At 43.9% G+C, this 12,431-nt stretch overlaps 1 protein-coding gene across 1 annotated transcript in view; it reads right to left on the reverse strand.

Annotated features, from left to right (window-relative positions):
* ALDH1A2 (aldehyde dehydrogenase 1 family member A2) overlaps nucleotides 1–7,544 on the reverse strand; it is a 94,617-nt gene extending 87,073 nt beyond the window's left edge. Inside the window, exon 1 of the mRNA XM_039230656.1 lies at nucleotides 7,383–7,544. Coding sequence (XP_039086587.1) covers nucleotides 7,383–7,499 — 117 coding nt within the window. The 5' untranslated portion in view covers nucleotides 7,500–7,544. The remainder of the gene's footprint in view (nucleotides 1–7,382) is intronic.
* Nucleotides 7,545–12,431: the final 4,887 nt, after the last annotated feature.

Genomic DNA, 12,431 nt, shown 5'->3' on the forward strand with positions numbered 1-12,431 from the left:
ATTATAACCTGAGCTGAAGTCAGACCCCTAACAGACTGAATCACCCAGGTGCCCCTTTAATTTTTTTTAATGTTTATTTTTAGAGAGAGAGAGAGAGAGAGAGACAGAGCATGAGTGGGGGAGGAGCAGAGAGAGAGAGGGACATAGAGACTGAAGCAGGCTCCAGGCTCTGAGGTGTCAGCAAGAGTCTGACGTGGGGCTCAACCCCACGAATGTGAGATCATGACCTGAGCCGAAGATGGACACTTAACCCACGGGGTCACCCAGGTGCCCCAAACATAGCTTCATCTTAAGGGTCAACAAACAAGCAGTGGAGAAATGTAAGAGGTGAGAAATTCCTAATTTGGATAATCTCATATATCTGAAAGGTAAAATGGAATGGAGCTCAGATAGATCTGAAAAGGCAATTAAAAATTATCCAAAGTGACATAATGACAATAACTTCTATATGCATCAGACTTGGTGTTTGAGGGAAAATGACTGGTTTTGAAATGATCTGTCACAGCAAATAAAGAAATTAATGAAATGCTAAAAGGGCTTTCAATATAGTCACTGCATTTTATTTTCTGGAAGGATAAGTGCCCCAAAATTGGGCAGTCAGGACCAGTGAAAGTCTCTTTAATTTTAAATTATATGAACTAAGATATGTTCCCATTTCTAAAAGGTATATACACCATCTGAGAATGTCCTCCAACGCTGCCATACTTCCCAGATTTATGTGCCAAAGACTTGGCAACACCTTTGCCCCAACTACTCAAAATGCCAGAAATGGCTGTCTGCCACCTAACACTTAGGGCAAGCCACTTGGGTGTACTGAGGCATATTAATGCCGGATTTTGCCACAAGTGTCAGGTATCTAATTTGATTCTTTAAAAACTGGTTGGGAAATTGGTTTAGTGACTTTTTAGTAAAGAGAAGAGCTTGGTAGAGAAATCTCCAAGGGCTCTCATTTGATGGAAATGCAGTGTAAACATCTAAGGGATCTCACAGCTACCCATAATATTAAACTATCATGGCTAATTAAGAGAGTAAACAATGGCCTTTCTTGTAAAACTTTACTGACCATACAATTCTGATCAGATCTGATCTTTCTTAAAATGGGCCTGCATTAATTTGTAACTACAAACGTAAAAATGAAATGGATTTAGCCCTTGGCTAACTACCATTATAGGTACTTTCACACAGTTGTTCATTTAGCTCTGACAACAACTCTATAAAGGTGGCTACTATTATCTCAAATTTGGTAAATGCAGAAATTGATACTCAGTGAAGAAAACTCCTATGTATACTTGTTACATAGATACATACACATATGCACTCTCTGGTGAATAACTGTGAACTATCTACACAGCTAGTAAGTACATATCTGACCAAGGTTTTTATTTATTTTTTTAATATAGTTTATTGTCGAGTTGGTTTCCATATAACACCTAGTGCTCATCCCAACAAGTGCCCTCCTCCATGCCCATCACCCATTTCCCCTTCTCCCCCACCCCCTATCACCCCTCAGTTTGTTCTCAGTATTTACGAGTCTCTTGTGGGGTGCCTGGGTGGCTCAGACCATTAAGCGTCCAACTTTGGCTCAGGTCATGATCTCACAGTTTGTGGGTTCGAGCCCAGTGTCAGGCTCTGTGCTGACAGGTAGCTCAGAGCCTGGAGCCTGTCTTTGGATTCTGTGTCTCCCTCTCTCTCTGACCCTCTCTTACTCATGCTGTCTCTCTCTCTCTCTCAGAAATAAATAAAACATAAAAAAAAGAGTCTCCTGTTGTTTGTCTCCCTCCCTCTCCTTAACTATTTTTTTCCCCTTTCCTTCCCCTGTGGTCCTCTGTTAAGTTTCTCCTGTTCCACATATGAGTGAAAACATATGGTATCTGTCTGTCTCTGCCTGACTCATTTCACTTATTTCACTTAGCATAATACCCTCAAGCTCCATCCACATTGCTACAAATGACCAGATTCCATTCTTTCTCATTGCCATGTAGTATTCCAATGTAAATATAAACCACATCTTCCTGACACACTCATCAGTTGATGGGCACTTAGGCTCTTTCCATGATTTGGCTACTGTTGAGAGTGCTGCTGTGAACACTGGGGTACATGTGTCCCTAAGATCAGTCCTCCCACATCTCTTGGGTAGATTCCTATTGCTGTGACCAAGGTTTGAACAAAGACCTAGTTTAACTCAGAGCCTTTCTTTTTCTAAATCGAGGGCTTATAAACTTTTTCTAAAATGTAGGGCAGATAGTCTCTGTCGCAACTCCTAGACTCTACCACTGCAGTCCAAAAGTAGCTCAAGATACTATATAACTGAATGGGTGTGGCTATGTGTCGATAAAGTTTTATTTACAACATCAGGCAGACAGTCTGTAGTTTGCTGACCACTGCAAGCTATCACTAGGATAATTAAAACAGACAAAAATATACATCAGTATTTCCATTTCATTATCAACTGAGAAAGACTTGAGACAGAACTGTGTATGTTGGTACTTGAGATGTTTTTGGTTTGCTCACATTTGAGATGTATTTGATCACTGTGCTTGTGTAATGCAACAGAGAACTTATATTATGCATGCCTGTTTTCTCTTAAGCCTTGCTACAAAGAAATCAGACATCACACACAGAACAGGCTCCTCAGAGTATCTTCTACCCTCAAAGAGAAAATCTATTATTTCTCATTTTATAGAAATAGAGGACAGAATTGCTTCGGCAAATGATGATTCCAAATGGTAGCAGAATCCTGTAGAGAAGAAGGCATCAAGGCAGGACTACACGAGAATTATCTAATTCAAGTCCTACAATAAAGTTGTTTAGCAATAAAGATCTTTTGAAAAGCTGTAGTTCCTACAAACATGGGGTATTATTCATAATTTATGATCAAAACAATCTTGCTTAGAGATTTGGAAACAACTAGACCCACACCATCTTTTAAGAAATAATCTCTGCAGGGCACCTGGGTGGCTCAGTGGGTTAAGTATCAGATCATGATCTCACAATTCATGGGTGCAAGCCTCAAATCTGAGCTGTTAGCTCAGAGCCTGGAGCATGCTTCAGATTCTGTCTCCCAATCTCTCTCTGCCCCTCCCTCACTTGTGTGCGCTCTCTCTCTCTCCCTCAAAAAAAAAAAAAAAAAAAAAAAAATCTCTGAAATAGGCAAGAATCTTGCCTTAGACCTCATGTAAAAAAACTGGAAGAAACATTAAAAAAAGTTAATTTAAAGCCAGGGAATCAAAAGCCACATGATGTAGCATCTTCCTAAGAAAAGCAGACCAGCACATATCCTTCCCCATGTTTGCAACAGAAAGAACACACAAAAAAATAAAGACTTAAACACTCTCTCTCTCTCTCTCTCAAAAAAAAAAGTATGTGACTCTTAGGAAAACCAAAGTGTATTATGGTGAGGCAAGATTCATCATTTTTTTAAAACTCAAGGCCAAGGTCTTCCTTATCAATTATTTCTGCTTCTTCTTATTCTCTCCTTCAAAAGGTTTTGCAAGGATCAGATACGGTACACATGAAAGGGCTAAGTAAACTATTAGACCCTATAACCAATGTAAGTGGCATTATATATTTTTTACCATTATTTGTTATTACATTGATCAACTGAACTACTGCCATGCTGACAATCAATTTTTGGCACTCGATCTTTCTAATAAGATCCTAAGTTCCTGGACGGCAGATGCCCAAGTAGCATAACAGGGAACACTGTTGTTAGGAATACTAACACTCAAAGGTCACCCAAATATCTTTTGGACTGAATTGAAATTGACTCCAGAAAAGAGCAGATGTTCAATAAAAAGGTTATAAACAAACAAATAAACAAGTAGTAGTTGCCCAATGCACATTTGCTCAGATTTTCAGTTGTCTTTTATTTTTCTCTTCTAGTTTAGTAGGTTAGAACTCCAGTAATGTTCCTTTCCTCCCTCTCTTCTAGCTCCCCACAGAATCAGATGCGGGAAGAAAGCACCACCCTTTATGTTACTGTCAGTTATAAGCATAAACTGTCACTGAAAAAATGCTCAACACAGAGACAGCACAACTCCTAGGTGTTCCTGTGTGTGTGTGTGCGCGCGCGCGCACATGTATAATGGGGATGTGGCAGTAGAAAGGAACTAGCAGAGCCAGAAGAGATGACAGAGACAACAGAGAAGAGGGAGGAGTGGGATAAAGACAGAAAGATTCCAAAGACCTTCTGGGAATCTGGAAGAAATCTCCCCTGCAGTTAGGGGCAGTCAGTAAAGTGCCAGCCTTGATTTTACAATGTGTGAACTCCTAAAATATATTCAGCCATACAAAGTTTTAAAAACCAGACTGATGAAAGAGAAACAACTCAGAAAAGCTTTAATTCATAGAAACACAGCTAAAAGCAACCAGACTCCTGCGATAGCTGGTAAGCAGTCTTCTGAGGATCCAAGCAAGAGAGTATACATACACTGTCTTGGCCTCAAAGTGGTCACCTCACTACTTGTTGGTGGACTTAACGCTCTTTCTTGACTAATGCAGTCTTCAAAACAAAACAAAACGAAACAAACCATATTCTTTTAATAAGGAATCATTTTTAAAACCTGAGATCTAGATTGCTGCATTAAGAAAAGAAAATTAGACGTATACCAAAGATGGTATTGCCACTAATCAGTAGTCTAAATTGGGTATTGGAACTTCAAACAGGTAGGCTTATTTTAAGATCTAAATGTACCCGCATGAAAGTCACTACAAGAACACAAGTTTAGCCATTTCAGCATCTGTGGGGGCTGAACTGTAATTTTGGAGTATTTTCACTGGACCTTTAACAGACAAAGATGTAACTTTTATTTCTGATGATCTCCCCCATCCTTCCCTTTGTAAAAAATGAAAAATACTGCTAGACGAGAATGGTGAAAAAATACAGCAAAACACAAGATCATAAATGCAATGTTTTCTAAATGTATGCAACTTGAAATTCTCATAATCTGACAATTTACACGCAGGCAGTGGCTTTTATGTAAGTCCCCAAACCGCATTTAAATATCCTATCGTGACATCCCTAAAGATGCATTCGTTTAACAAGACAAAAATGATGAAGGATCCATCTTGCTTATCCTGTACCGCTTTGTGACACAAACATGGGATTTGTTTCCTATGTGTACTTTCACAAGCCCTCCAGCAGAGTAGTTCTTTAGCCGTCACTCTTTCAAAAATCCTTCTCATGAATGTGGTACTCCTAAAGGACAAACTGTCCTTTCTCCCTTGATCATCCTTCTGCTTTAAATTACCAATATAATATCCCTCCTAAGTGAGTTTTTAAAAACCTTTCCATGAATCTTATTTTTTCCTTTTAAGTAAAACCATTACCCTCAGCTACTAAAAGCGCAGATTCTGCTCTTCACGTTAAAAAAAGCTGCTCGCCCATAATGCTTGCCTCAGAAAATTTCGAAGTCTCACTAAAAAGCTGGGGGGCAGGGGGGGGAGGAAGCTGCTGGGGATCTTCACAGATACCTGATTTAACAAGGTTCTGTGAAAAGAGCTTGCCTTTAGATTAGCATTACTCAATGTTTATGAGGGTTGTTTGTCAAGCCAAAAATAAGGTGCCTCCTCCCCACAAATTAAAAGAGTCAAGTTACAATCCATTATTTCATTTCTGATTGTTTTTCTTTGCAATAAGTAGGAAAGTGGATACTGGATAAAAGTCTTCTCAGAGCTAAAAGACTCCACATTAAAGGCTTCATTTAGCTATAAATCAGTTGTCTTTTCCTACTGGCGGAGAACAAGAGAAAAAGGGAGCAGAGGTATCTGGAGAAAAAAGAGAACTAGAAGAGCTTCCAAATTAAATTTCAAAATACCCTTTCCAGGGCTGTGAGGAAAATCGCAATCAAAAGCCTAAAATCGAACATTATCAAGCATGAGAATTTAGTCCTGTCTCACGGGGAGATCTTGAATCTTACGACCTTTAAAGAGAGGCTGGAGAGGTTAGCGACCCTCATAAAACAAAGCGTTTATGCTGTATACTTTCCCTGCTTGTCCCCAAACCCAGAGATGTGCCACTCATTGGCACTATTGTTATGCAAACAATGCCTAAATGGCTGTAACCGTTAACGACCTCCCATTAAAATGGCTTTCAAAAATTTGTCACACCATCTAAAAAAGCTAACAGGTATGTCAAATTCATCATGCATTGGGCACTCAGAACACCAATCACCTTGATTTGTATCCGAAAACTCAATGCAATTAAAATTTCAAAACTCGGATATTTAAACAATTTCTCTTTCAACCACTAAGCCAGAACCAAACAATACAGTTCTCAACAAATTTAGTTGATCTTGTTATCAGCATGATGGTAAAGAACTTTAACCGTATTGTGCGCGCAGTACGTACGCATTTAAGTTTATCGGGAGAAATTTGGGGTAGAAATCAACTGATCAGAATAGAAAAACAAGAGAACTGTAAATATGAGCTCCAAGCAACGTGACATTAAATCCCATCTTTCTCCCCCCAACCATGTTATAACTTTATAATCACCCCCCCGTATCTAATCAATATTTTTTTCCTGTGTGGAATTCGTAGGAAGTAAATTCAATGTATATTAATGAAGGTAGCGCACGCACATCTTTTTTTTATATGGCACAGCAACAACAAATCGTGCTTGGCAAACTCAAAATGTCAGAGTTCGTTATAAAAAGAAAAAAAAATGATTTCTTTTCAGTCCGAGAGCGAGCCCGTTAACGCGCACCAATTTCGAGAGTTTTCGCGTTGTCCCGGAGAACTGCCACCGCCTACAAAATGCGAACGGAATGCCTATGCCGGAGCCGCCGGCAGCCAGCGGCCAGGTTTCGGCGCGAAGAGTAAGGGCGGCCCGAGCGTCGCGCTCCTGGGCAGCCCCTCGCGGAAAGCCGCTCCGCCCCGCGGCCTTCCGAGGACCGAGGACCGAGGACCGAGGACCGAGGACCGAGGACCGAGGACCGAGCGGAACTAGCGCCCAGCGGGCCCGAGGGCGCAGGGCCGCCGGGAAGAGCGGCCGCGCTGCGTGGCCCACCTGGCGGGAACCCTTTTTCCCCACTTGAGTCGAAGCGGAGCCGACGCCTCGTCCGCGGCAGTCCGGACCCCGAGACTCGGATCAGGAGGCAGCTGCCGACGCGGCGTGGGTGAAGAGCCGTTGATCGCGACCCCAGCGCCGCGCTTCAGGTGGGGGCCGGTCCCCGAGGCACCCCGAGTCCCCGGCAGGCCTTCGGAAGCCCCAATCCCGAGGACCGGGCGTCCCTCAGCTGCGAGGGGATCACAAGCTGGGCCCGGGCGCTCCGCCGTCCCGGCTCCTGACCCCGTCACGCCGCGCTAGTCCCCTAACAGACCAGGGACAGGAAGGAAGGTTCTAGAAAGCCTGGGTGGACGGCAGGTCTTCGTCGGCCGCTTACCTTGGTGTACTTGATTTCGAGGTTGGGCGTGGGCGACGGCAAGAGGTGCAGGGACGCCATGAGGGCGGCAGGGTCGGCCTTCACCTCGCCAGGCATCTCGATCTTACTGGAAGTCATGGTGGCGGGTCGAGGTCTCGCTCGCCCGCGGCGTGGGCTGTGCGGGCTGTGCGCGCGGTCCGCGGTCCGGGGGCGCGCTCGCCTGTATATAGGCAGGTGTCAAGCTGGGGCTCTTCTTATTGGACGTGAGGGCCGAGGCGCGGGGGGCTGGTCCATCCTACCTAGGACGCTCGGGCGCAGCCCGGATTTACATAAAGCCCGCCGCGCGCGTAGCGCAATCCGCTCGCTCCGCGTCCACGGTCAAGTGCGCCCGGCGACTCCCCCGGGCGTGGGGACAAGCCACCGCCGCGGCCACCGACGGCCAGAGCCCGATCCGCGCCTTGGCCTCTCGGGGCTCGAAGAGCGGGACCCGCTTCGCGCCCGCCCTGGCGGCCGCGGCGGCGGGGGCGCACCGCGGCCGATGTCGGGCGTGGGTCGTAGCCCTAGAAGCGGGACGGGCGGGGGCTGACGCGGTGTCGGTGGAGTTAGCTCCCGGGGCTCAGAGCCCCGCTCTTGGGGCGCCAAGCGGGCTCGGCAGAGGTTGGGGCGCGTCAGGAGCCCCTCCCCCTCGCGTCCCGGGGCCCGCAGGACGGGCGCTCCCTTTCTCTCCCCGAGACCCGGGGGGCGCCCTCCGCTCTCCTTCCTCGGGCAGGCGGCCTCGCACACACCCACGGCCCGCAACCGAGCCGGAGGTGCACCGCGGCCTCAGGGTCCGGGTCAGGCGGCGCTGAGTGCGAGTCCCTCGCCCCACACTTAAAGTTGAGTATCCCTGCAACGCAGGCGACTCGGCGCTGCCCTCGGCCGGTTTTCCCGCCCAGCTGCTGCCCTCTGCCGGCCGGGACCGCCGCGGGCGGCCTGCTCTGCGCCCCAGGACGAACGAGGGCTCAGTCTTCGACGCAGTTGAAGGGTTTCATTGGCTCCTCTTTCTTCTCGGAGCCCCCCCCCTTCCGGCCTCCATTCTCCTCGCCCCCAAATAACACAAGGATATATACTTGTTTTGTTTTTATGTTGTTTTTCACGCCAATGGGTGAATGTCCCGCCAGACATTGGGTTCCTCACTTTACTGCCCCTTTGGGTTTGAACTTCTGTATTTGTTCGGAATGTACAACGTACCTTGAATGTAGGTGTTTACGTACTCCCAGCAGGCCATCTATTAGCTTGTGGCGTGCTAGAGGTCAGCATATAAGTGTACGTCAAGAATCCAGAGATCACATCCCAGAATGGGCTTTGGGCTGAGTGGGCCAAATCTGGGCTTCAGATAAAAAGACCTTTATAGATCAAGTTTGCTCGTCACTTCCAGTGCGAGCTGGACAGAGGCCTACTGACTCTTACCTTAAATGCCATTTCCAGAGCCCTTAGAACTTCATTTCTTTGGCTGTTGCCGGTCATCCTGAAGAGATCTCGCCTTAGATACTTTCCCTAACTAAAAGTGCCTAACGCTCAGTGCCTGGATGCTAACCAACTGAAGAAAATAGACAAAAATATTTTAGTATTAAGCCTATAGAAATAAATTCCAGTCTCTCAGAACCCAAAGTATCTACCCAAGTTTACCGGAGTGAATTACCTCAGCCGAGACAATAGAAAGATCTCAAATCACGGGGATAATTATAGCCAAAAATTGTATTTTAGTTAACAGTATATGTTCATGAGATAACAGGGTCTTTGTGGGTTTTTTTGTTTTTTTTTTACAGCTTAGAGAGTTGGAGATACAACTGAGGAATCAAAATAGTAATAATAATAATAATAACTAATAATAAGGTCCAAGAGTTAGTTGGGGAGAGAAGGAGAAGGTAGTAAGTAGCAAGGGGAATCAATGGTGTTTGTGGAACAATTCTGCAAACATGTTTTGCAAGGCGCAGTTCTAGAGGCTGGGTTACAAACAAAATGGATAGCCCTTGTCGTCAGTGAGCAGGAATCCCCTCCCCACAGGGAGGTAGGCCACTGACTATGCGGGGCTGTAGGGAAAAGTTACAACCATATGATCTGGGACTCCAGTAAGGAAGAGGTCAGCTCTCTGTGAACACTGGCCTTTGAGCTGGACCTTAAAAGGAGAGGAGAGGGGATGGGGGCAGCGCCTGGGTGGTTCAGTCGTTGAGCGTCCCACTCTTGATTTCGGTTCAGGTCATGATCTCACTGTTTGCTTGTTCAGGGCCCACTTTGGGCTGTGCTGACAGCATGGAGCCTGCTTGGGATTTTCTCTCTCCTCTGTCTGTCCCTCCCCTGCTCAGGCTCTCGCTCTCTCTCAAAATAAAATAAAATAAAGGAGAGGTGGAGCTTCCTTCCACAGGGGAAGAGAGGACAGAATAGGCAGTAGAATGCGCAAAAGCAAAGGCATAGAAATTGGAGAATGCTTCGGTGGGGGTGGGGGGAGGGGAATCACTGTGGCTGGAGGAGCAGCAGCAGATGAGGCTGGCAAGGCAGTTGACTCAGGTTGTAAGGACCTAATTCTTCAGACACTAACAAACCATCAAAAGAGGCACACCTGGGTGGCTCAGTCAGTTAAGCGTCTGACTTCAGCTCTGGCCATGATCTTGTGGTTGGTGGGTTCGAGCCCACTGTCCAGCTCTGGGCTGACAGCTCAGAACCTGGAACCTGTTTTGGATACTGTGTCTCCCTCTCTCTCTCTCTCTCTCTCTCTGCCTCTCACATGCTGTCTCTCTCTCTCTCTCTCAAAAATGAACATTAAAAAAAAGAAACCATCAAAAGATTTTGAGGATGAAAAAAGGGAAATCTGTATAATTTAAACAGTTAAATGAATACTCTCGGGAAAGATTGTCATACAGTAGAAATCTATGAGCTATATTCTATTCAAAGCATGAGACAGACTTGTTCATCCTTGAGCCAGCTCCTGCTTGCAGACTCTAGTTCTAGTACCGTGGCTGGAAAATCTCTCCCAGGGAAGCAGTATGGAATTATTAACCTTCATCACACAGTGAGGTAGAACACATAAAGAGATCCCCCTTCTCCAGGCAGGAAAGGGATCTCTAAGCTTTTCCTCATAAACAGCTCCAAAAGGTCTAGTGCCTTTTTTGTCCAATTCAAGATGGGGGACAAGATTCAGCAGAAAAAAACAGTGAATTATAATTACTTTTTCAGAGTATGTTTTCTTTGCTCCTGTTCATGGGACTTTCTCTGCTGTAACTCACTTGTAAGGCTGCTTTAACCTCTCTTCCCACATTCTTAGTCTTCCCTTTTCTTCTCTTTCCTTCACTATCTTGTTTTATTATTTTCTCATTTCCTGTATGGATTTCACAGTGGTTAAAGTGGCGATCTTCCCCACCACTACTTTTTGATATCTAGCATTTTGAATTTCAGTCTTTTCCATGATTTGGTTAAGAAACATTTTTTCCCACCCTTATAATGTTTCCTTCTCCCACCCTCTCCCATCTGTAATTATTTATTGTTTAGGATACATGCTGTTTATAAAACCCCTTGCACAAGGGAACACAGGCTACAGCATGATCTATTTCCTTGTGAAAACAATTTATTAGGCCTGGTGGAGCCAATATCCTGGAGTTGTAGAGGAGAAAAATAAATTCTTGCCTCATATTTCCTCACCTAAATAATAGAATGCAAAATTGTAATTTTAAGGCATTTGCCTTATGTGAGGTTTGATTTTTTTTTTTTAAGGTTTGAAACTAGAGCAATTTAGGATTTTTTTTTTTTTTTTTTTTTTTGGAGTTATACAGGAACAAATTGACAAACATGCTTTAGAAAATCAGTGAAGGAAACCGAATGGAGCACAAAGATTCCTCCCAGCCAAGGAACATTTTTGGTTTTGACAATAACAATGTCCAGCTTGAACTTCAAGCTTCCATGTTCAGGGGCTATTTCAGCCTCAGGTGGCCCTGCTTAATTGCCTTCCTGTTCCCATTACTAACCATGATGACAGCCCACCTTTTGTAACAGATATACTCGCATTTTAATTTATCTGCAAAAATAAATCACACATTATAGCATTTCTCTCTTCTGGGTTAATTGAATCAGTTCCTTAAATGTCTCTAAGTCTAATGATTTAAAAGGAGCACATTGTTTGAAATATTTAAAAAATTAGGGCCCTTGGGTTGTATGCAGAATGATCTCAGTGCTTATTTCAGATATAAGTGTTTCCTAATGATCTCATTCATCTCAAACGGGATATAGGCTCAGCTACTTTATTTAAAATGTTTCCTGAAAACTCTAACAGGAAAGCTTAATGCAAAGTATATTTATAGAGAAATGGTATTTAATTTATTAACAAAAGCTTATAAAGACCTTTACGTATTTTTATCCAGAAATGCTTAATGAAGTATTTTAGACCCATTATAAATACTTGTGTAAAACAAATTCACTTATAGTTTTATTTAATGTGAATATTAACTTTTAATTTAGGGTCTAAGCACTCATTTAATTATCCTGTTGCTTCCAACATTTAGAAGAAAGGAGGCTGGGACTGTGGCATTTATTAACCATAAAAATTCTCTACGTATTAAGTCCTTCATACCCCAGTGTGGCCTCTGGTCACTGTATTATATGAAAAGGGGTATTTATGGTTTCAAGGATTAGATTCCTAATTGGTTATGACTCCAAAAATAATATTTTGATACAAAACACACTTCTTTCCTTGTAAAATATATTCTCCACCTTTTGGGAGCCCCAAGAGACTATTTTAAAAGTGGAAACTAGATTCTTCTTTGTTATAAAGCCCAGTTCTACCTCATATATGTTTTAGAGACTTCGATCTAGGGGCAGGGATGAGCTCAGCACTTTATCAATAATCACACTTAATAGGCACAGGGAGAAATTAAAATTCCAGCTCTGCAGCCTTCTCTGCCTTCCAAGGAAAAGGGCATTAGCGCCCTCTGCAGTTGACGGTATGGATGTGCAAATGACTGTGAAATGTTAAAAAGGAACAGTTTGGCTTTAGTGTATTTTATCTACAACTGATGAGATATGTTTAGAGATGTTACAGTT

The sequence above is a fragment of the Hyaena hyaena genome, unplaced genomic scaffold, assembly GCF_003009895.1.
Source record: "Hyaena hyaena isolate Hyena2069 unplaced genomic scaffold, ASM300989v1 scaffold_49, whole genome shotgun sequence".
Taxonomy (NCBI): domain Eukaryota; kingdom Metazoa; phylum Chordata; class Mammalia; order Carnivora; family Hyaenidae; genus Hyaena; species Hyaena hyaena.